Genomic DNA, 26,964 nt, shown 5'->3' with positions numbered 1-26,964 from the left:
TATTCTAAATTAAATAAGGTGAAAAGGAAGTCTAAAACAAGGCATTATCTGGGTTGCCTGAGATGCTGTTTGTTTTGCATGTGCCTTTGGCTCAGGTCATGATCCCAGGATCTTGGGATCCAGTCCCACATCCAGCTCTGCTCAGTGGGGAGCCTGCTTCTCCCTGCAGCTCTGCCTGTTTGTGCTCTCTCTCTCAGATAAATAAGTAAAATAGTTTAAAAAATAATAAGGCATGATTTATCCAAATTTTGGTTTTATAAAACCATTTCCATTTCCTAAAAAGAATAACATTGGTGAAGGTATGATGCTATTATTATCACCATTTTCTGCTTAACATTAATATTTTCAATTTCTGGATAATGGTTATCTAGCTGAGAATATTTTTTAATTGGAGTAATACTAAATAACTTATGATTGATTAGAGTGTATTCTGATGTGTCAACAATAATTTCTACCTTTCACAATATGATAAATGAAATGTTTTGATAAAATTTAACTATAAGATATAGCAAAGTTAATACAGAATTCATAATATTAAGTAAAATGATCATCCTTAAGGTGATAACTCCTTTATATTGTATAATAAGTCAGTTACCAAACATCATTCATTCTTCACTTGAGTTACAACACACTGATTTTTCTTCCTATTCCCATTACCACTTTAGATACTGATGGTATACACTAAGTAGATTATGACAAATATAATTTAGATAGTCCCATGGGGCACCTGGGTGGCTCAGTGGGTTAAGCCGCTGCCTTCGGCTCAGGTCATGATCTCAGGGTCCTGGGATCAAGTCCCACATCAGGCTCTCTGCTCAGTGGAGAGCCTGCTTCCCTCTCTCTCTCTCTGCCTGCCTCTCTGCTACTTGTGATCTCTCTCTGTCAAATAAACAAATAAAATCTTAAAAAAAAAAATAATAATTTAGATAGTCCCCTGAAATGTATTTTTTCTTCATTGAACTAGAAAGCATTCTAAAAAAATATATGATCTCAGACATGAGATAGGATTTATGATCTTGAATGAGGTAAATAATGAATCTTGATGTAATCATTTAAACTTTTGTTTTAATCATCTATAAAATGGGAATAAAATAGTGATACTATTATGTTCTTTTTACTTGGGTTGTACTGAAGGTTACACTCACACAGGCACACACACAGATATGGTGTGGCCATCGCAAAATATTTAAATATTTTCTAGTCTATGTTACTTAGAGAAAACCTATTTTTTTTTTTTTTGGCATCTGAAATAGGATTTTTTTTTTCAGCGTAACAGTATTCATTGTTTTTGCACAACACCCAGTGCTCCATGCAAAACGTGCCCTCCCCATTACCCACCACCTGTTCCCCCAACCTCCCACCCCTGACCCTTCAAAACCCTCAGGTTGTTTTTTTTGTTTTTTTTTTTTTTAAGATTTTATTTATTTATTTGACAGAGAGAAATCACAAGTAGGCAGAGAGGCAGGCAGAGAGAGTGAGAGGGAAGCAGGCTCCCTGCCCAGCAGAGAGCCCGATGCGGGACTCGATCCCAGGACCCTGAGATCATGACCTGAGCCGAAGGCAGTGGCTTAAACCACTGAGCCACCCAGGCGCCCCCCTCAGGTTGTTTTTCAGAGTCCATAGTCTCTTATGGTTGTGAAGTGTGTAAACCTGGTGATTCACAGACCTGTACCCCTGGGGATAAAAATACATTATATGTTTATTAAAAAAGAGAAAACCTATTTTAATTCACAGAAGAAAAACTCTATGTCATAAATACTCTTCAATAATAACCACTTACAAATGCTGAAACCTATTCTTTGAGCATGTGAAATAAAAAAAATAAAACAGGTTTAAAATAATGACAGACAATTTAATTCCTGGCCATTTCAGCATGATAAAATAGTTTTATAAAATTATACATTTATACCTAAATGAAAATGAGCGGGAAAAAAGTTCTGACCTTACTTCATTCCCAAGCCTAATCCTTTGTCATTCTTCATTCCTAAATTCATTCCTGAGATGCACTTATTGCTCATTCCACTTTCAAAAATCACTGACCCTGCACATTCCTGATATTTACTCCATTCTTGACTTTCTTTAGTTTAAAATAATATAAAGGTGAAGGATAGAAGTGAAGTGATTTTTAGAGAATAGAATAAAATGCATTTTTGCACACAATTTCCTGTGAATATGTACTTGAAGACATATCACAATGTGAGGACACATATGTAGAGGTACCCAGCCCGGAGTTTTGAGGCCAAACAAAGGTTTTTTACAGGAACTGAGGTCTAAAATGAGATTTTTAACTCCACTTTGTTGACTTCTTTATTCACTCTCCTTTCTCTCATACACTTTTTTCCCCCAAGGAGTTTTCTCCATTGGAATTCTCACTTAATTCCTATAAACCCACCATCTCATTCTAATCCTCCTGTTTCTATCACATCAGTTAAACTGCATTGTAATGATCAAATTTAGCAAAATCACTTCCTAATTTAAGTAAGTACTAACTCTCAAAATTCTTGAAACCTTTCTCCTTTGTTTTCCTTAATAAGATGTGGTTATCTTGAACATCACTGTTCTTCAGGATCTGTAATTTTTCACCTAAATCCCTCTGCTTAATCTCATGTCCTCTTGGAAATCATATTCTGAATATTCTTCTTCCTAAATTGGTTACTTCATCTCCATCGCTTTACACTCAGCTTTAATTTTAAAATTTACCATTTTCCCCTTTCTGGACTCCCTGATAGAATTTTTGTCTTTCATAATCTGATAGTTATATTGACTTTTCTAATATTTTGCCCTCCTCCCACAATTTCAGCCTAATCTGTGGTGTCCAAAATGTGCTGTGTCACTTTCTAGAGGTCAGGTACAAAACATTAGAATGTTTACATCTGTTCATTCTATCTCCTATATTCCTAATTTTCATTTTTACATATATTTTATCAGATATAATATTTAACATAAAAATAAAGCTATTTATTGTGGAAACTATACTCATAATGGGGTAAAAATGAAAAAGATCACTTCTGCAGGATCAACTACAAATTCGTTTTTACACAGTTCATGATGTTATGTATTGAGCACAATGCAAATGAGTTGCACTTCTAATCCTCACTCACCTGTCTTCTATCGGATGCCTATTATAATCCAAATACCGAAATAGGCACATTATATTCAGATCGTTCTTTGTTTAAATAAAATGGGTTTGTTTTCATCTATTTCCTTATTTTTTGGAGGGGGTCATTTAAGATTATTTCTAAATGTGAATGGAATATTATATGTTATCTATATGTTTTATTAACTATTGAATATGAGTTGTATATGAGTTGTATTGCTTTTGTAATTTTAAATTTTAAAGTTACAAAAGCAATACAGCTTGTAAAATCTGAAATTATTCAATAGATTTTCCTGTGAAATATTATCCTAGCAAAATTGCTGCCAAGTAATATTATGATTGTAATTATGCACAATGCTATGAATGGCTCCATCATATCCTGTAGACTTCTTGAATAACAAATTTAAAAGATGACAATATCACCTGGAATGATCATGATTTCCTGATTTCAACTCTTACAAACATATTTGAATATATGTGTATGCATACGTGTGTATGTGTGTTTAGAAGTGAACAGGATGTCTTTTGACTTGTTGTTTTGAACAGAATTTTAACAGTGTCTTTATAAGTGAAAAACTGCATTACATACCATAACCTTTTGAATCCAAATTATAGCTCCTTATTTAAATTTATCCATATATGATATTTATATTAATTATTCTAATAAAGCCCACAGTATTTTGTATTCAACATATATAGAAGAAAATTGACTTCATAGATTATTTTTTAGCTTCTATTTTTATTTATTTAAATTTTCTGGAGACCAAAATGCAACTATCAAGTGATTTTCTCTTACAAAATATAAATGCACAATAATTAGGGACCCAGAGAATTCTGAGAAGCACAGGATTAGCCATGCAGTAATGCGAGCTCACATCTGCAGCTGTCTAAAAATGTCACATAGACCTAATTCTGCTTCAATGCAAATGAAATTTGTTTCTGAGCATTTCAGCATGGAAATAAATTGGTGACTGTGTTTGTTTAAACCCATTTACTACTTAATTTTTTATTGTATATTTTTCAACTAGGCTACTGGGAAAATAATGCACCTGTAAAGGTTTATACTACTATAAATTTGTGATTTACAGCTACAAAAGTATTTCAATATTGCCTAGTGATCCTTCTATTTTTTCCTAATGAACATTCTCTCACATTTTCCTTACTGTTCACTTCAAGTCTTGTCCATTCTTCTCTTTCTTTCAAACTCCCCATTTCCCTAATTGTCTCCTATTTTACAAAGAAAATAGACAATCCCACCAGATAAAATTTTCAACTTTTTTCCACCAAAGTCACAACTTTAATAATCTACAATAAACTTCTTTCTTTTCTCCGACTTGCACTATATTCATTGACATATATTTTCTTCCGTACTATTTTATTATCTCCCTACGTATACTTTCCTTATGATTTAAACAAAATAAAGTCTTTGTCTTTTTAAACATTCCAACAACTTCACATACATACTGAAATATTAAAAAATGTGATTAATATAATCAGATTTAGAACTCCATCCCATTTTTCTCCTATGCTTTTATCTGTATATACCAGAAATCTGGATACTTCTACAAGGAAATCACTCCAGTACAAATTTGGTATATGTTTAAGAGAGTATGACATACCCTTACCCATTACCATCTTATTTCTGTACCTGGTCCTCCTGGATTTCTTTCTCTATTCTTATTTAGGTCAGCAACATTAAAGACATTGTAATTCTACTATTTCAGTATTCTGGATTCCACCAGTGTTGGATTTCTTCTGCCTCCGTTTTTTTTGTGTTTTTTTTTTTTTTTTTAAGATTTTATTTATTTACTTGGCAGACAGAGATCAGAAGTAGGCAGAGAGAAAAGAGGAAGCTGTCTCCCCGCTGAGTGGGGAACCCGATGCGGGGCTCGATCCCAGGACTCTGGGATCATGACCCCAGCCGAAAGGCAGAGGCTTTAACCTACTGAGCCACCCAGGCGCCCCTCTTCTGCCTGTTTTTTTTTTTTTTTTTTAATATTTTATTTATTTGACAGAGAGAAATCACAACTAGGCAGAGAGGCAGGCAGAGAGAGAGGAGGAAGTAGGCTCCCCACGGAGCAGAGAACCCAATGTGGGGCTCAATGCCAGGACCCTGGGATCGTGACCTGAGCCGAAGGCAGACGCTTTAACCCACTGAGCCACTCAGGCGCCCCCTGCCTCTGTTTTAATCACACCATCACTGTTGTTTCACTAGATTAGTGCTATTGACTCCCACACAAATGTCTCAGCTCTCCCAGTTGTGTCCACCAAGCCATTCCCCACCCTTCAAATAAACTGTCATTAAAATAAAATTTGCTGTTATTAATCTCCTACATAAAATCTTTAAGAGGTTCTCCATTGCCCTCAGATAAAATGCGAGTCCTTGTTCATAATGCCTGCCATTTTTTATATAAACTCTCTCTAAATCAAGAGTTTATATTTTATCACGATTTATTTTTCCTCTACACTTAGAAGCTCAACTTCTCTTACTTATTCAGAAGTATCCAACATCACACTCATCTCAAATATTTAGATAGATATTTTCTTGGGAATATGCTTCCCTTGACAGTTTTCCCAGGTGACTCCATTTTACTGTTCAAGCTTAACCTTGTGTCCTATTAACATCCCTGCTACATATTTTCATAGTTCTCTAGACTATTATTTTGATAATTAATGTGGTTGCTTGCTTAATAATTCTGTTTCCTTCATTAAGTTATTAGTTTTTCTTATTGATAGCTCATTTCACTCACTCAGGAGTTCTTCATACCTAGGATATTTCCTTGCACATAGATTGGGATCACATATATTTAAATTATTCTTAAATCTTAGCAAGATTATTCCTTTATATTCAGAAGTTATGACTAACATATTTGAAATGAACATTATCATTCATAACTTTTAATTCTAGGAAAGTTATAATTTTACCTCTTCCAAATGTATTTTAGGGTAACATATTATTTGTATGAATTTATATTTTATCGATTTATAATACTGACAACTGAATTTTAAAAGAGGACATTTATAACTCAAATTTAATTTCTTTTTGAGATTTTAATTATCCATTTGATAGAGAGAGAGAGAGAGAGAGAGCACAAGCAGGGGGAGCAGCAGAGGAAGAAGCAGACTCTCCACTGATCAGAGAACCCAATATGGGGCTCAGTTCCAGAACCCTGGGATCATGACCTGAGCTCAAACCAAGAGTCAAATCCTTAACCAACTGTGCCACCCAGGTGCCCCCAAATTTAATTTCTACATCATCTAGAATGGTCATTAAGAAATTGGACTTGGGGGGCATCTGGGTGACTCAGTGGGTTAAACCCTCTGCCTTCGGCTCAGGTCATGATCCCAGAGTCCTGGAATCGAGCCCCGCACCTCCTCTCTCTCTGCCTGCCTCTCTGCCTAGTTGTGATTACTCTCTTGTCAAATAAATAAAATATTTTTAAAAAAGTAAAAAAATAAAAAAAAAATTGGACTTGGGACACCTAGGTGGTGCAGTTGATTAAGTGTCTAACTCTTGTTTTTGGCTCAGGTTGTGATCTCAGTGTCCTGAAATCACGCTCCTCCTCCACTTTGTGCTCGGCATGGTCTCCTTAAGTTTCTCTCTCCCTTTCCTTCTACCCCTCCCTGCTGTGCTCTGTCTCTCTCTAAGATAAATAAATCTTAGGAAAAAAAAGATCAGACTTAACATAAATATTTGATATGAATTAACAAGTTAATTGCATCGTATAAAGACATAATTATTTAACAACAGTTAATTGACAGTCAAGGTATATTTTAAAAAGGTGGGATTTTGAATCGGACAAACCTGGATTTTAATCCGAGCCATGCCACTTACTTACTGAGTGAACTTGGACAATAACAAAACATAAAGCTACCTTTTATTGAATGGCTTGTATGTTCTTATATAGTCAACTCAAACTTCAATACTACTATGTTAATTTAAGGCTTCTCTATTAATTTCTTTAAATGAATATATTTAATAAAATATATTCTTCTCTCTATAAGAGTGAAGGGAATTAAAACCCATGTGGCCTTAAACTGTAGAATGAATAAATAACATAACTGAGATCAAAAGAGCATGTTTTTTGTTATACCATTTATCTTCTTTATAGAATTTAATTTTTGTTGTGATGATTACAGAGTTTTTAAAGATTTTATTTACTTATTTTGAGAGAGAGAGTGACGTGTGAGTGGGGAGGTTGGGAGAGGTGTAGAGGCAGAAGGAGAGAGAAAATCTCAAGCAAATTCTGTGCTGACAGGGACTCAGGTCTTGATCTCAGGACTTCAAGATCATGACCTCAGCTAAAAATCAAGAGTTGAAGGCTTAACCAACTGAGCTAACCAGGCACCCCTGTAGTTTATTATTAATCAATTACTGGAGTGATTTAAGCAGAGAAATCCCTCAATGAGTTGTAGTTACTATCTTTTTTTTTTTTTTTAATTGGGTCAATATTAAATCTCAAAAGTTTTGTTTTTTTTTTTTTGCTTTGTCTTGTTTTTTGGGTGTTTGTTGTTGTTGTGTGTGTGTGTGTCTTTTTTTGTTTGTTTGTTTTGTTTTGTTTTGCCTCAGGGAGTAATGATGCCTTCTAGACAGAATTAATTCCATTTGCCCCTACACTCTTCATACCAGTGGTGAATGATGAAAGAGAAGTCAGTTACCATACAACTTTTATTTATCATCCTTTCATTATTCCATTTTACATTTCCTTTTCCTTCTTTGCCTTCTATACTCCCACATTTCTGGAGAAGTTGGGTGAAGTGTCATTCTGAGTTTAATTGTTTACATGACAGAATTTTCTGAATATCTTGTATATCTGGGAGTTCCCACCTCCTGGATTAGAGAAACATGATTTGTCACCAACAGGTGCATTATAGGTTATATTTATATGAAAACATTACATGAACATTATATTTAAATCATTTTTGTTCTTATTTTATGGATAGTGTTTTTAAAGTGTTTTTGCAAGTCTAATGAAGAAGAATACTTATGTCTGAAGAAAAGCCATCCATAAAACTAGGGTCGTGAGGGGCACCTGGGTGGCTCAGTGGGTTAAAGCCTCTGCCTTCGGCTCGGGTCATGATCTCAGGTCCTGGGATTGAGCCCCGCATCAGGCTCTCTGCTCAGCAGGGAGCGTGCTTCCTCCTCTCTCTGCCTGCTTCTCTGTCTTCTTGTGATCTCTGTCTGTCAAATAAATAAAATCTTAAAAAAAAAAAGTAGAGTCTTGATTATTGCTACATTTCAGTTTTGTTGAAGCTTGGTGTAAAGAGAACATATAAAAGACTGCAGTAAATTGCTGGTTTCATTATGTAACAAAACCAAAACATTTCAGAAGCACATAATTCTATATTCCAGGATGAAATGCAGCGTATCTTCACCATGTTTTTTTCTGGCCTTGTTTCACAAAGAAAGTTCCTCGATGGTGGCAGCACAGTCCTTCCAAAAACCAGCTTAAAGTTGTCTATATAATTAAGTAACTTAGGAAAAACTTCACTAACAATGTATGTTTTTATGGTTAAAGGGATATTTCAACCATCTTGAACTCTACCGTTGATCAAAATCCACTGTCACAAATCCATTTGCATCTTGGGATTTGAAGAAAAACCAGTTCCCAGGATCCTTGAACAAAATCTCTGCTTGGAAATCTTCAGCAACACTCAAATCCATTTTGTACCAGTTCTTTATGACACTTTCATGACAGACTACAAATACAATTGCCCAAAATGATTAACAAATCAATTATGCTTCTGAGCCTAGTGGTTCTTCATAACACATTTATAAATGGAAAAACAACATGTAAATGGCAATTTGTGGAAGAATCGCATATACAGCCATTATCATATGTGGTGAATTGGACACTAACAGAAAACATCTGCATGGACTTCTATAGAGATTGCTGGTTTGGGGATGTAAATACCAAAATGAATACTTCAAGCAATCAAGTTGTTTCCCAGATTTGCCCTTTGCAAATTCAATTGGGGGACATCCTTGTAATTTCTTCTGAACCATCTCTTCAGTCTCCAGAAATAAATTTGATGAATGTTTCTGGAGCATCATTCATTGACTGTCTGCAAAACACCACAACTGAAGATCAGTTACTTTTTGGTTGCAAACTACAAGGAATGCATACTGTTAATTCTCAGTGGCTGAGTGTTGGGACACATTATTTTATCACAGTAATAGCAAGTGGTCCATCGCTTTGTCACCAGGGGCTACGACTAAATGTGACAGTGAAAGAACAGTTCTGTCAGGAATCTCTGAGTTCAGAATTTTGCTCTGGGCATGGCAAATGTCTTACTGAAGTTTGGAGCAAGACTACAGCTGCCATTGCCAGCCTCCATTTTCTGGAAAATATTGCCAAGAACTTGATGCATGTTCTTATAAGCCATTTGAAAATAATGGCATTTGCATTAATAAAAGAGGAAAATGGAATACACAAGGATATGAATGTATCTGTCACCAACAATTTACAGGTAAGATTATTTAAAAAAATAATAAATAACACAATTCGGGATGCCTGGGTGGCTCAGTCGGTTAAGTGTCTTCCTTTGGCTAGGTCATGATCCCACGACACTGGGATCAAGTCCCAAATCTGGCTCATTGCTCAGCAGTGAGACTGCTTCTCCCTCTGCTTGCTGCTCTCCAAGCTTGTGCTCTCTCTCTCTGACAAATAAATAAATAAGGTCTTAACAAAAAATAACATAATCCTATTAAAATGGGAAAATAAACTGAGTTCATAAACTGTTACTTTACAAAAAACAAATTATGTTTCCAAAAATTTTGTAGATCTTTTAGAATGGGCTAAATTTGGAATCTGGACCTAACAAAATTCCAATCAGGCATTCTCTAAAATAATTTTTTTTTGCTTATTTAAATAAGAAGGTTTTTTTAAAAAACATATGTTTTTCCCTGAAATACCTATTTTCACATCTTTCTCAAAATTCACTCTTGCTGTTTCATATATTTAATATAAAATTATCAGAATAGTATTAGTCATAGAATGAAATTTCCAAGCTTATGGTATTTAGTTTAAATAGTTCTGGGTGATAATATAGAAATTAAGTATGAGCCCAAGTGGAGGAAGATAAAGAGGTATGTGGTTGTGGGGAAGGCATGAAGTTGCTTGTGAGCCAAGAGTAATGTTCTTTTGCATGAGATGTGGGGGAAGGGCCAGAGGGAGAGCCAGAGAATCTTAAGCAGGTTCCACACCTAGTGCAGAGCCCAATGCAGGGCTTAGTCTCATGACACTTGAGGTCGTGGCCTGACCTGAGCTGAAATCAAGAGTATGTTGCTTAACTGACTGAGCCACCAGGTGACCAAGAACAGTGTTCTTAATGGATGTTGATGTGGCCCTATGAAGTGATTAATAGATAATAGTGGAAAGGAAGGAAAGAACATGATATAATTAATGAACCTGGTTGTAATAAACTTAAATCAGAGGCTATGATGAGGAAAGGTTGTAAAAAGACATTTGGTGAGTAGATGAAGCCGATAATCTAAAAACAATGTAAACTATACTATCTGAGATTGAGTGAAAATTTAAGGGAAAATCAACTATCACTACTTGAAAATTTACTAGGGAATTGGGTCATCAGAGGCCAATGAGGAGAAATGTTGAGAAATGTAGGGAAATTTTAATCTATAGAAACTTATGAAAGGGAGACCTGGCATAGAGAGTTACAAAGATAATGGGCAAGACAAGGATGATCTAACAAAAGGAATTGCTTGATGCAGTTTATAATGGTAGTATAGGAAAACAACAAATTGGTACTACATTTTGGTCAGGAGAGAGGAAAGAGGGTGAACAGTAGATATGATAAAACAGATGAGGCTCAGAGAAACAAATGTAAATTTTTTCAGGCAGACTTTAGGGAACTTCAATAAGGTTTTCCTTCCATGTGCCCTGGGGAAACTATACTGGACCCAAGACTGTATAATAAAATATCTCAGTAAAGCCTTGTGGACTCTAAAATTCCTTTCAGGGGCGCCTGGGTGGCTCAGTGGGTTAAAGCCTCTGCCTTCGGCTCGGGTCATGATCCCAGAGTCCTGGGATCGAGCCCCACATCAGGCTCTCTGCTCTGCGGGGAGCCTGCTTCCTCCTCTCTCTCTGCCTGCCTCTCTGCCTAGTTGTGATTTCTCTCTGTCAAATAAATAAAAAAAAATATTAAAAAAAAAATAAAAAAAAAATAAAATTCCTTTCAGAATAATTTTAGAATCTTTGATAGGGAAGTACTAAGACCATTTGAGAAGTTAATTCCATCAGTATCCACTGAACATAAATGCCATCTTCCTGGCATTGGTGAACAAAAATGTAAGTAACCCCAACTCTTCCTGGAGTTTATCAGATAAATAAAATTAATACAGGACACGGGGTCCCTGGGATGCTGTTGGTTAAGTGTCTGCTTTCTGCTCAGATCATGATCCCAGGACCCTGGTATCTAGCCCCATGGCAGGCTCCCTGGTCGGCGGGGAGTCTGCTTCTCCCTCTGCCCCTCTCTCTGCTCATGCTTTCTCTCTGTCTCTCACATTCTCTCTCAAATAAATAAATGAATAAAATCTTTAAAAGGTCATCAAAAAAATGAAAACTGTCAAATTGCTGATTTAGAGTGAATGAAAAAGCAATGTAATTGAGAGATGTTAAAGCATACATTTTAGTTTGTCCAAAGTATTTTAAACAATATTTGACCAGAAAATTTCTACCATCTGTTACAATATTAATTGGCATATATGTAATCATATGTCATAGAATGCTATTTCAATAATTTTATCTTAGTTGCATATAGGTATTTATTTCTACCCAATGTTTATTTGTTTATTTATTAGAAACACAACCTTAAATCATTTAAATCATTAATGTTAAATACCATAATACTGAGCATATAACATAATGTCACTTTATTAGAATTGCTTCAATTTTAAATCTAAGATGACATAGAAATATGTAGAATTACCAAATAAACCGAGAATATTAACTGTATTAGTTTGTTAGTGATGCTATAACAAAGTACCATAGTTTGAGTGGCTTCAACATCAAAAATTTATTTTCTTACATTCTAGAGACTAAATGTTAGAGATCAAAGTATCATGTAAGCAGGATTGGTTTCTTCTGAGGCCTCACTCCTTGGTCTGTAGATAGCCATGTTCTCCCTGTGTTTTCCCTCTGTACATGTCTGTATATCCAAAATTTTTCTTCTTATGAGGACATCAGTCACATTAGATTAGGACTCATCTTATTGACCTCATTTAATCTGTATTACCTCTCTAAAAAAGATCCTGTTTCCAAATATAATCACACTATGAGCTCCTGGAAGTTAGGATATGGATTTCAAATATGAATTTGGAAATATGAATTTCAAATATGAATCTTGTGGGCTCACAATTTAGCCCATTACACTAAGATTGAAATAAGATATGACCTATTGAACATTCTATTATAAATTTAGTTTTTGTACATGGAAATATTTGGCATGTAATTATATTTACTTAAATTTTTATTGTGTTGGGGTTTTTGGAGATAAATAAGCATTCTGTAGTATTGAGATAGGGCTGTCAGTCTATAAAAGAATTTGAAAGGTTTCGATGATAATGGCAAAAATTGCTTATGAGTCAAATTAAGAATTCAATTAAAATAAAAGGGTGGCTGGCCTATTGCTGAACGATGGGCAGCTATTTTATAGTAACATGTCCATTTGCCATGTCCTAGAATTTTCTAGGCACATTCCTCTACAAAGGATATTATGAGCTGATTAACTGCACAAAAAAGTATGCTATGAAAGGTTATGGTATGTGATCTTGTAGGACCACAATAGTTTGTATTAGTGAGATTTGGAAACTTGACATAATAGATAGGGCAAATAAATGTACAGTTTAGAAGTTGGTGCATAACTTCTGAAAATCCAGAATTTTTCTCCTCCCCCCCCGTAATTTCAGATTTTATTTTATTATTTTATTTTATTTTACTGTGGAAAGAACACTTAATATGACATCTACCTTCTTATTAAATTTTTAAGTGTGCAACATAAAATTGTTGACAGTAAACACAATGCTGTATAGCAGATCTCTAGAGTTTATTCAGCTTGCTTGACTAAACGTTTATGTCCTAGTTTCTCTTCAGATGTTGTCAATTTTTCACATTTTCCCCTTTTGAATTATCACTTTGGCTCGGTGATAAGACTAAGACACAATATACTTTTTTGAATATATCACTTTGTAAATTACTACTGCAGGGCTACCACTGTGTGTTGAAGTACTGATATATACGTATATTAATATTGTCTACTGTCAAAATATGATTAACAAATTCAAATTATCATGAAAATCAACTAAAGCTCAAATATCAACAATCAGGAAAAATATTTGAATACTATAATGTGGGTCAGAAGATGGAAAAACTTATTGAGGATGTCAAGCTTATTGAAATTAATTTGTTTCAATTTAAATATATCATCATTGAGTTTTTTTTTCCCTTAAGATTTTACTATTTATTTATTTATTTAGAACACTGGAGCATAAGAAATGGCAGAGAGGATGGGAGGGAATTTCAAGTAGCCTCTGTGCTGATCACAAGCCTAAATGCAGAGCTCAATTCTGTGACCCTGAGATCATGACCTGAGCCAAAATCAAGAGTGGGTCACTTAACAGACTGAGAGACCAGATGCCCCTTATTTTTTAATTAGAGTTATATTTTGACAAAATTTTGACCATCATTATTAAAGAATTTGGTAAAAATTAATGACCATAGTTAAGTATATACAATGTAATTTTTAATCTAATTGAAAAATTAATTTTCTAATTGAAAAATTAATTTTCTTTCATTTAAATAGGCATAAATTGTTTGGAAATTATTGACCAAGGTCAACCACATATCTGTTTCCATGGAAATTGCAACAATATTACTATAAATAATTTCATCTGTGAATGTGATGAGCCATTTTCAGGTAAAAAAATATACATATGTATGTGTATGTTTCTATATATATGTATACAAATCATATTAATTTTTGTCTTGCTTGCTTCAAATTAAATTTGAAATGTTTCATTAATTACTGAAAAATGTAATTTTAGAGGTTCTATACTTTGAATATGTTTTAGGGATATGTTTAATCAGTTTGGTTAGCAATTAAATGATCCTGCTAAATATTCCATAATATAAGATGAGTTTTGGACACCAGTTGACAAGTTTTTCACCATGATAAAACATATTTTGTTCTTAAGTTCTAAAATATTTTTAGCTATGGTGCACATAATTTACATAATTTTGCACATTTTGCACATACTTTGCATAATTATATCTAACTTATTTCCTTATGTAACATGTCATTACAGACAAATCCCCTTTTCTGAAGAGGAAAAATTTTTTATTTCTTCTCAAATGAACTTAAAGATGGGGAATGAAATCACTATTTAAGGCAATACTTTCTTAACTATTGATTTAATGTTTAAATAATGAAAATATGTTTAAACCATTTCAGTTGCAACTTTAAACTCTTCTACAGTTTCCCATTTTCTGGGAAATATAGCTCATTATCAGTATATTTGTCCCTCTTCAGAAAGTCTTTAAGCAATGCTGTCTCCAGCCACAATTAGAAGACACCTACAGACTCCTTTTGTGGGAGTAAAACAAAAATATGCATGTCTTCCAAATTACAGAGAATGGTAAAACCTCCTAGTTTTTCTTTTGCATGTCCTTCTACCTAGCTCCATAGAGGGAGATTTGAAATTTTGGTAGAATACATGAACCACTGTCCCGTAGTAAGAAGGGTTGGTGGCAATGCAGACAAAAAGGAGTCCAATAACTGTCTTCAAAAAAACTTTTTTCAGGTCTTTCATCCCTCAAGTCTTCTCTTCCCATGAGAGAGGTTATGAATTGAAAGATTTATACAGTATTTTACTGCATTCTGCAGATGTATGAAAACCATATAATTTATCTTCCAAACCATGAACTTTTTGAGCAAAAGAGGTAGCTAAGAAGTTATCGAATATTTGAAATATTCATTTAATGACCAGAAAATTAGCTTAAATAGGCAGACACATAAAATAGTCCTATTCAAAAATTACTTTTAATAAAATTATTTTCAAAGAAGAGAATTGATCTCGATCTTGATCATCAATCTCTACAAATCAAAGGAAATTGTAAAAGATACTTTTTATTGATTATCTGAACATTACAAAATGATATAAGCAGAAACTGTGTTTAGCCATATTTATGTCTAAATATATGTTGCTAATATTTTTCTGAAGAGTGAATATTTTTAATGTGGTCTTATTATTTTAATTTTTTATAAAGTTATACCCTCTTCAAAGTTGCATTTATGATTTTCTTTAAAGACTTTATTTATTTGAGAGATTGAGAGGATAAAAGTGGGTAGGGTCAGAGGGAGAAGCAGAATCCCTGCTGAGCAGGGAGCCTGATGTGGGACTTGATCCCAGGACTCCAGAACCATGACCTGTGCCTAAGGCAGTCTCAACCAACTGAGCCACCCAGGCACCCCAAAGTTACATGTATGATTAATAAATTTGAAATTGTTAATGCTTTCAGTTGACTCCCAACTATCCTATCTTAATTGAGGACATTTTCACTGAACTGTTGAGATTGCTGTTAATCTCAAAAGAGATCTGCTAAATGGAATGTAGTTTCAATTCAACTTTTTGTATAAAATACATAAATCAGTTTTTTCCATAGGAGACATATTTATATTATGTTCAGTCTTATTTTCATTGGCAAACATTTTCTAAGAAAATCCTCATGAAATAAGTGATCTTCACATATGATTTTTTTGAGTACTTGGCTAATCTTAGGTGCTGCAAAGTTGTAGGGCTTCTCAATTTATTTCCATTATGTTCTGGTACATAAATTTATCCATAAAATATAGGATCCTCCTCAAATATTGCTTCCCGCAAGTCTAGTTATTCCAGAGCACAGTCACAGTATTTATAATACTATACACTTTTGAATTTATTGAATATGTTCAGTGTCTCTGTTGTGTTATGTAGAAATACATTTTAATATCTTTTTTCTTTTTTTCCCCCCATTTTATTTATTTTTTTCAGCATAACAGTATTCATTGTTTTTGCACAACACCCAGTTCTCCATGCAAAACATGCCCTCCCTATTACCCACCACCTGTTCCCCCAACCTCCCACCCCTGACCCTTCAAAATGACTACTGACCAAAACTCTCAAAAAGTGATTTTTTGTGTGCTTAATTCATTAAGTTGTTTGATTAAATTATTGGTACTGGTTTTAAACAAAACAGACCAAAATTTAGAGGAGTCTCTCATTACAATGTCATTGAGACATTGAATTTAATTTCAATCACTCCTCAGAAGCTAAATCCAAATGTTAATGGGTGGCAGCAAAAGAAAGAACATTCTGCCATGTTACATGTTTTTCTTCCTCCTATCAGCTCTGTCAAAAAAAAAAAAAATGTTGTCCTGTGACTCTTTAAAGTTATTTGTAAAATTTGCATCTATATATTCCATTTCAATTATGTGAATATCACTAGTTTCGATTGAAATATGAATTATGTGTGCACTACACTAAATTCCAAGTATATTTCTTTTCCCTCCTTTTCTTTTTTTTTTTTTAATATTTTATTTATTTGACAGAGAGAAATCACAACTAGGCAGAGAGGCAGGCAGAGAGAGTGGAGGAAGCAGCTCCCTGAAGAGCAGAGAGCCCAATATGGGGCTCCATCCCAGGATCCTGGGATCATGACCTGAGCCGAAGGCAGAGGCTTTAAACTGAGCCACCCAGGTGCCCCCCTTCCTTAATTCCATCCTTTTCTCAACTTAATCAAAACAATGTATATATCATGATACACTTAACAAAAATTTTGTTTATAATTTCAACACAAGAACAAATAACTTCATCTTTAGGACAACTTAACTGAATTTTCCAAAAGCATTCCTAATATCATCAGATATCTTGCATTCAGCAGAATAAATTTGCAAAACCTTATTTTAATTCAATTAATTGGTTGGAAAAATCATACCATTATTGAAATTAAATGGTGATTTATTTAAAGCTTCTAATTTTACTAATATCAAGCAGCTGGCATCTTTTAACTGAGTGTGAATTTATTGTGTTAATTCATCTGACACATTTATATAACTATCATGTTACTTGTATATGTACAGAGAAACTTGTAATAGAAAATGAAGGAAATCATTTTGGGGCAGTCACTTGATGTAAATAAAAAGACATGCTTCCCAGAGTAGTCTATAAGAATACCTTCTGCATCTGCACTTAATTCATCATTGGCAGGCAGTCTTCTAAGATAATTACTAACGTTTAAAATAGATGCTGATGGTTCTTCAACTAATGTGTATCTTCTGGTTTTCATATAGTCAATGATATCAATAATATTCTGTGGTGGATCAATAACAGGGACATAGTATAGGAGCAAACTGCATATTCATTATCAACTTTCTGGGTAAACACAAATTTGAAACTTTTAAATTAAAAAACAAATTGATTTTTATCTTTTTGTATTTTAATTATTTATTACAAAATAAGAAATGAACATCAGCACAAAACAAAATGTGTAAATAATAGTATATTTATGCCAGGGACTTGTAAACTTCTTTTCTGTGAAGGATCAGATAGTAAATATTTTAGATTTTCTGAGCCATGTGATCGCTATTGCAATAACTCAATTCTGCTATCGTAGTGTGAAAGGAACTAGACAATATGTAAATGAGTGAATTTGGTTTGTTTCAATTAAACTTTATTTAGAATAATAGGTATAAGGTTGTATTTGTCTTACAGTTATAGTTTATCAACCCCCAATTTATACCATACCTGTGACCAATGGTATGATCAAACGTCTATACCAAGAACATGTAGATGACTCTCTATACACCTATCACATAATTGCTTGGCCTATTTGTTTCGTATAAAAACACAGACATTAACTCATAATTTCTTGTGGTTCCCACTGACCCAGCTTACTTGCAATTAGGAAGTTTGTGCTCATAGGGCAGCATTATCATATCCTTTTCCTCCTATCTACTGAAATAAGGAATCAGTTATTTGTGGCTTCTTGGGTCTTCAAAATCTTGCAAGCCGTCCTTATGTGAGAGACTATAATATTGTTTGCATCTGGAAAGGACTGAGAAAAGGGAAGTAGGTTATCATTCGTTAACATGCTAATATATCCTCATGTTACATAATATATTGCCTATGTATTTCTACCACTCTGAGAAAGGACTGTGGCAGAATTTGAAGTACAAAGTGGAGACTTATCAAACACAACCCTGTTTATTTTAATGAAAGTATGAATAACGGTACTTAGAAATCCAGGACAGATGGCAGTTTGGCAATTGGGAAGAACAGGTATCTTAGCAATATTCTGCCTTACACTCCATGAACATAAACTGCTGCTATCAAGGGCAAACAAGGATGATAACTCTATTAGAAGATCTAGTAACTGGGGTGCCTAGATGGCTCAGTCACTAAGCATCTGCCTTTGGCTCAGGTCATGATCCCAAGGTCCTTGGATTGAGCCTCACATTGAGCCCCACATCGAGCCCCACGTCGAGTCCCACATCATGCCCACATCAAGCTCCCTGCTCAGCGGGAAGCCTGCTTCTTCCTCTCCCATACCCCCTGCTTGTGTTCTCTCTCTCACTGTGTCTCTCTCTGTCAAATAAATAAATAAAATCTTAAAAAAAAATCCAGTAACTATTATAGATTGGGTAATTTTCTGGTACCTATTTATTGCATTATTCTTTGACCTAAAACCATAGCCAAAAATGTGTAGGAAACATCACATTTTTAAAGCTTATGAAGTACATATGTATGTGTGTATGTATATATATATGTATGTACTATCAATCTTCAATCAATTTAAATCAAGACTGCAAAGAAATAAGGTGTAGAGTACACCAATCTTATTTTAATATTAGTTATCCTTTAGAAAAATGCATACTCCCAAATTTTGACACCTCAAATATTATGAAAGAATATGAATAAGAATAGTTAACTATGAGGTCAGATTGCAATATCAGACATTATAAAAGTAGTATTAATAAAAGTCCAATAAAAACCATGAAATTATATTATTTATTGTACTTCTAAACTTGAAATGTTATATAAAATATTTATGTATCTATTATAAGTGATTTGCTCTCATTTTATAATTTTGTAAGGTTTACTGAAAAAATTACTGTATCTTTTTTAGCAATTCAGAGCACCATTAAAATTCTAATTCTATAGATGATCAGTTTCTGACTTACTTTCACACTGTCAAAATATGAATTTCATATAAAAACAAGTGATTGTCAGAATATAAACCTTTTGGTCTTAGTTTAGAGCTAATTTATAGCTAGAAAAAAAATAATTTTAGTTTCAAGATTCAAAAAAGTTTATTTGCAAGGCAAGCTGTGATCTCTGTACCCAAGATGAATGATTTAAAGAAATCTTTGCATGGTATTGGAGGAATCATCTATTTTTTAGAATGTGATAACCTCAGATAACAGGAGGTCTGATCTGCGTAGTGACAGATACTCTTAAGACATTTTGTTAGTAGTTTAAATCAGAAGGTGGGCAGAATATTTTCCAATACAAAGTAGGTTTTTCCATTTTCAAATTCCCTATCAAGAAGTAGAATTTATAGAAAATAGTATTTTGTTCATGGAAAGGAAAGCTAACAGGAGGTAAATCAGATACAACTTTTTTTTTCATTTTTTTTTTAATTTTTAAATTTATTTTTTTTTCAGCGTAACAGTATTCATTGTTTTTGCACAACACCCAGTGCTTCATGCAATACATGCCCTCCCTATTACCCACCACCTGTTCCCCCAACCTCCCACCTCTGACCCTTCAAAACCCTCAGGTTGTTTTTCAGAGTCCATAGTCTCTTATGGTTCACCTCCCCTTCCAATTTTTTTTTTAATAAACATATAATGTATTTTTATCCCCAGGGGTACAAGTCTGTGAATCGCCAGGTTTACACACTTCACAGCACTCACGATAGCACATACCCTCCCCAATGTCCATAACCCCCTTCCCCTCTCCCAACCCCACCTCCCCCCAGCAACTCCTAGTTTGTTCTGTGAGATTAAGAGTCATTTATGGTTTGTCCCCCTCCCAATCCAATCTTGTTTCATTTATTCTTCTTCTTTTTTAATAATTGAATGTTAATCCTATTTGAAATTCAGTTCTGATAAACGTTAGAAAATTAATCTTTCAGTTTGACCTTCATTCAAACCCCCTGCCATATAGAGAATTTAAGTAGTCCTTATTCTCATAAGCATAATTTGTTAAATTTTGTGAATAATCATATTACATAGACTGATTGGCACTCTACCTGTACAACTCATCTCTGAGGCTTAGGATTCGTAAAATTTGGAGTTAAAATTATGGCAAATATTTACACAAATTAATCTAACATATTTAATGATATAAATAATTTTTTAGGTGTTGACTAGGAAAGAGTTCATATACTATACTCTGGATAATTATTATTTTTACAATGTCAAACTTCATTCTGTGGTATTTTCTTGATTCTCCAGTCACCGTGATCATTATCAGCATTGATGGTGACCTGTAGTTCTAAACACAGCATAATCCATGGTAACATAACACTAAAAAGTGAAGGTTCTGTATCTGATAACTAACATGAATCTTCCTTTGCTACTTACCCTACTGTCCTGATAAAGAACTGAAGCTCACTTTGCATTGTTTGATAGCCTTCCTTCTATTGTGATAATCCTCCTTTCATTGACAGAACAATGAATCTAAGTGTTCTCCATCACACTGTAAATTATCTGGTGATGATTTATGTGTCCACTAAACGTCTAGTATGTATTATTCACTTTATAAACAGTGATTATTGATAATTACAGGATCTCAGGATCATCATGAAATTTTTATGTCTTATATTAATAAATAAGAGCATAAATTGATTACAAATGAAAGGACTTGAATGCTCAATAAAGCATATAATGTGGTTAAAGTTATAAAACATATATGTTTTCATTACTATTGAATAAATAGAACAGTTAATTACTATTTATCATGGGACTTTCTTTTTACCAGAAAACAAGTCCACAAAATAATTAATCTCATCCCTACTTAACCTTTTGAGAAAATGGTGGAAATAGAATTATAACATGGGTGGTCTTACTCCAATGACATTGTCTTATACCAGTATGTAATGTTGCTTCTCTGGTCTGTTCAGTGAAAAGTTAATTAAATATTTAACAGTGAGGCAGTGTCAGTGTGTACTGTATAGACCCATAGGATCCTACAGCTCTTGAGAACCAGTAAGACTTACTTGCTTTGCCATTTTTAAGTTGTCTTTCTTGATTGATTTGAATTTAATTTATTCATTTTTTTCTTTTAATATAGAGACAATTCATTGACTCAATAATACTGTCTTCTGGCCTTCATTATTTCTCATATGAATTCAGTTATCATTTGTACTATTGTTCTCTATGGATATGTCATTTTTTTTCTCTGACTTAGTAAATTTATGTTTTGGTCATTGACTGTGCCCTGCATAGCAGTGATTTTCTTTGTATTTGTCCTACCTAAAAGATTATCAAACTTCTCAGATTTGAAAGCTAATTTTTTTACTATGTTTGAAAAGTTTTAGAGCATTAAATTATTTTTTACTGCCAAAATTTCTCCTTTTCTTCTACAATTACACATATGGTAGACACCTTATTTTCTTACTGGTCACTCTGACACTATTCATTTTAGTGCAATCATTTTTCTTCCTGTATTTTTTCTTCAAATTAATTTCTGTTGATTTTGTTTTGTTTACCTGTGCTTTCTAATTCTGTCTGGTTTTGTTTACTCTTCAAGTATTTGGTATAGTTTGTGTATGTTTAATATTTTTAAAATCAAGATATAATGGACATATAACTATATTAGTTTCAGATGTACAACATAATGATTTGATATTTGTATACATTGTTAAAGATCACCACAATAAGTGTAGTTAACTTCCATCACCATACACAGGTACATTTTTTTTTCTTGTGAAGAGAATTTGTGTGATTTAATACAGTTTTATAGTTTCCTGTGAGAAAGTTCATCTGAGAAAAACTATTCACAGTAGTGAAAAGTGAACACAATCACCATTGTCAATATTTCTCTTGTGCACTCTCTTGTTCTTTTTTGTTTTTTTGGTTTGTTTTTTTTTTTTTTTGGTCTTGTTTTGTTTTTTTAAATCTCTAGAACTTTCCTCTGTTTATGTTTAAACAGGTAACTTTGCAGGGACCATAAGCAGGGACCTCCAGATAGATATGTGTCATTTTGATCATCAAGTATATATAATTAGGGGCACCTGGGTGGCTCAGTGGGTTAAGCCTCTGTCTTCAGCTCAGGTCATAATCTCAGGGTTCTGGGATCAAGCTCTGCATCAGGCTCTCTGCTCAGCAGGGAGCCTGCTTCCTCCTCTCTCTCTGCCTGCCTCTCTGCCTACTTGTGATCTCCCTCTCTCTCTGTCAGATAAATAAATATAACCTTTTTTTAAAAAAAGTATATATAATTAGGCATAAAGATCAATTTTTGGCAAAATAATGCTGACTTCCCTTAATGTTTGGTGGTTTAATTTTTTAAAGGTTTTATTTATTTATTAGAGAGAGAGAGAACATGTAAACACAAGCAAGGGGAGGGGCAGAGGGAGAAGCAGACTCACCACTGAGCAGGGAGCCCAACGAGGGATTGGATCCCAGACCTGAGCCAAAGGCAGACACTTAACCAACTGAGCTACTCAAGCACCTGATGGTAAATACTTTTCAATTAAATTCACAACTATATATGAGGGAGCTTTGGTAAAGGGAATGCTGTCGAGAAGGTAAACTTGTAAAGAAAGACAATTGAGTAGCTATAAATATAATATAATAAATATATTATGTCCTGCCCAAATAATTTTACCTGGTACAACCAACTTAATTTTCTAAATATATCTTTTAAAATTATATATATATATATAATATATATTAAATATATGTATATTTATTTACATATATTTGTATTTGACAGAGATCACTAGTAGGCAGAGAGGGAGGCAGAGAGAGAGGGGGAAACAGGATCCCTACTGAGCAGAGAGCCCGATACAGGGCTCCATCCCAGGACCTTGAGATCATGACCTGAGCCAAAGGCAGAGGCTTAACCCACTGAGCCATCCAGGTCCTCATAAATGATATATTTTTATATATTTCTTTCTCAAAAGATTCTAATCACTTTCCCTTTGCATATATTACATGGTAGAAAGATGGAATTGAGAGTTAGATAAGTTTGGTTATTAGATTCCATAACAATGATATATAAATTTTAGTCATATATTTTTATTACATTGTCTATGAGATGAAAGAAATGTAATATTCCTTCTGCACTCAGTGTGTAGAATAAAAGAGATAAGAAACACAGCATAGATGCAGTTAATATAGATTGCTATTGGAGTTAGGCAGACTTGTGTTTCAAGACCATCTCCACAATTTCCTAGCTTTCTGATCTTTAGAATATTATTTAAGCATTCTAAATTTTAAATTTCTGATCTATAAAATTATGAGAATTGAAATACCAACCTCTTGTTTTTTTTTCCTGAGGACTAATGAAACAGTTCTTGTAAAGTACTTGGTAAAATGACAGACACACAGTAAGTATTCAATTAATTTTAGCTGTTGCTACTTTTGCTATTATTTGACATAACTCGTCATTCAATGCTTATTTCTTCTGTTTTACTAATACAGTCAAACCTGGTCTCTCTTTTTCTTCCCTAGCATTTGAGTATTTATACAACTGTCTTCTGTCTACTTTTATTAATCTACTTCCAAACCAATCATCTTCTGCATTCAAATAGTTCTAGTGATTGTCCTATAAATAAATCATAAACATTCACATTTTCCCTGCTATTGCTCATATTTTTTTCTACCTTCTCTAGAATGAAGTTCCTTTTCTTTTCCTTTACTTCTCCAAAATTCACTCCTTTACTCCTTCTACTAATTTACAAAGTCCTTGACAGCAAGGTCTGCAATCTAGTTAAATTTACAGCCTCATCTTGCAACACATATAAGGTATTGAATAAATGTTTCATAATCAAGAAAGTAAGAAACAGGAGGCTATTCTTAATCTTAAAGGAATTCAGAGTATTATCCTCTTCTGACAGACATACTTAAGAATAGATATGAAGCAAACTTTTTTCCAATCTGGAGTCACAAGTTTATATTTGAATATTATACATTCTTGTTGTCATAGATGGAAAGAAAAGGATCACCGTTTTTGCTATGTGTTTTGTTAGGACACTGGAAAGAATATTAAAACAGATATACCATCTCTTAAAAATGAAAGGTATAGTCTTGCTGTGCATCACCATGTGGATAATGTGCCTATATACCTATCTTTGACTCGTAATGTGTTCAGTTTTTATACCAACTATGGGAAAATTATGGGATTGCACTGTTGTTAAAGTGAAAAAAGTATAAAAGCCACTTTTTAGCCTTGTAATATTGAATGTACTAGTGCCTCCCTTTGTAGAATGTTGAATCGATTCTCATTAGCGACAGATGTTCTATACATTGCAATAATACTGCTTATATAATTGTGAATATTTTTCACTTCTGATTTGTCAGTTCCAGTGATTTAAAAATCACTTGATGACTACTTGAAAATGACTGATGCCTTTTTCGATATTAAGTATTTTCTGCTGGTGTAGTGTTAAGTCTTTTAATGAGTTCTTGAATTCTATTGAAGTCTGCATGTTTTAATTCTTTGTTCAAGTAAACAGGTGTGACAATTTATAGAATTCCATGCAGAAACTCTCTAATTACTCCATCTTGGGATTTTGAAATGTGTTTTATGGGGAAAAGCCATAAACTTAATTTTTAGATACAGGAACATTTTTTAACATATGGCTTCAACTTTTATTTAGTGAAAAAACTTGAAAATAAAACTCTACAAAGTTGAATTTACAGAATGTTTTATCCTATAGGTAATTTTGTTATTCTGCTTTGTCTGTTGATACTCAGTGATATTTCATTTTTACACGCTAGCTATGAAATTCCAATACAAGAATTACTAACATATCATTATAAACATCCCTTTTAATATATATGACCATGCTTGGTTTCTTTAATTTGTTGATTTTATTATAGTCATCAAAAATTCCAATTTTTTATAACCTTCTTCATTATGATCAAGTGTTTCTTAACATCTTTATTAACTGCATATATATTCAGGAGCACTTTTACAAATGGCCCCCAAAATGAGCATTTCCTGATTCAAAACTAATATTTGCTAGTGATTAATACATATTGATACCAAATTGTGCTGCAATTCAGTGGGATTCTTTATTAAGCTGAAGAGTAACTTTAAAAATAATAGAAAATAAGAAATTAAATTAAGATGTACATTTTAATGAGGTATCAATTGTGTTAGTTTGGAAAGAAAATATTTTTCTGTCACTTATGCATTAGATTTGATTCCATTGGTATCAGTGTCTACCTACTAAGACAGATTCATTTGGATGAATAGTCATTTGGATGACTACACCTGATATGATGGCGTTGGACAGAAAATTTTTGTCTGCCTTTCAAAATTCTTCTGATTTAAGAATTAATTTGACATGAGAAAGATCAACAGAAAAAAGAGAGAAAAGTTTAATTATGTGGAGGAGGCCCAATAATGAAATTGAGATTTGAGGAAATGATCAAGGCAGCCAGTTTTTATACTTTTGAGATAAAGAGACAATAAATCTGTGAGAAATTGCAGAACAAAGAAAACTTATGTTTGGGAGCTTCAGTTAATAAGGAATTCTAAACAGAATTTGGGCTGAGGTGGTAAATTAGCAAGGGTAATTTAACAAAGGTAGTTTATACGGCATTTTTGGCTCTGATTTTCCTATCTCTGATGGTAAGATTTTCTCAATATATACTGGTATAGGGAAGGTACATATCATGTGGGAGATTTATTTCCTCTGTATTGGAGATAAAGGGAGATCAGAGTGTTTTTCTTCCCCTAGCTGTTTCTGAAGCGGCACATTTTGAGGAGGTCTGTCCTTGTCCCTACACTGGATATACCTGAACTTAGATCTGTTAAGAAACTCTTTTCATAGAGTTTATTCTGTTTTCTAACAGAATCTAAATAGTATGCATCATGGCAGAGGAGCCCACTAACTGGTATTTAAGGACTGAGGTTTCACTTCAGCTGCAGTGTTATAAGGAACTAGAGTTTCTTTAATGCCTTCAAGACTGCGTTTATGAACCAAATGCTCTTACAAGATAACAATTATAAAATCTTTCTCATGAAAATTGTTCCATAATCATTATTACTCATGCAATAGGCATTATATTTGTATAAAGAAGAATTTCATTTGATATGGTAAGAACTACAGAGCAAACAACAATTTTAGCTTACTGAATTCATATAATAATTTCTATGATAATTCTTTTATTATTGTCTTCTGAGTCTAGGTCACAATATTTGAATAAATTAAAGTACTGTATGAAAAGATGATAACTGGGAGGTATGTGTGTGGCAGGAGAACTGAAATTTATGAATCAGTTCTAAACTTTAGGTAAGGTAAAACAACATATATCATGTAACTTTACTTTCAAACACTGGTAAAATTCAGATTAAATCTGATATGTTACTTCCAAAATAGTGCTTTATTCTTTTCAGCATTTGCTTATAAAAAATTCAATGTGTTGCGATGTATTACTAATTGAATGTAAAATTATTTTCAAGTAAACATTTTTTACCTCTCAAAGCATTTTGACACAATATATATATAAATTTAACCTCCTATAATCTTGAGTTTTCAAGGGTTTATTTTAGAACTCTGAAACCTCTTCAATGAGTAAACTCACTACTCCAATGCGTATATATGAAGAACAATGGTAGAAAGATTGAATAT

At 33.4% G+C, this 26,964-nt stretch overlaps 1 protein-coding gene across 1 annotated transcript in view; it reads left to right on the top strand.

Moving 5' to 3' along the window:
* The first annotated feature begins 8,818 nt into the window (after positions 1-8,818).
* EYS (eyes shut homolog) overlaps positions 8,819-26,964 on the top strand; it is a 1,714,887-nt gene continuing 1,696,741 nt past the window's right edge. Inside the window, 3 exon segments of the mRNA XM_046006082.1 lie at positions 8,819-9,407; positions 9,410-9,568; positions 13,919-14,032. Of these exon segments, the coding sequence (XP_045862038.1) occupies positions 8,819-9,407; positions 9,410-9,568; positions 13,919-14,032 (862 nt within the window).

The sequence above is a fragment of the Meles meles genome, chromosome 5 (assembly GCF_922984935.1).
Source record: "Meles meles chromosome 5, mMelMel3.1 paternal haplotype, whole genome shotgun sequence".
Taxonomy (NCBI): domain Eukaryota; kingdom Metazoa; phylum Chordata; class Mammalia; order Carnivora; family Mustelidae; genus Meles; species Meles meles.
Note: the sequence above shows the minus strand (reverse complement) of the source record. Positions and strands in the feature narration are given on the sequence as shown.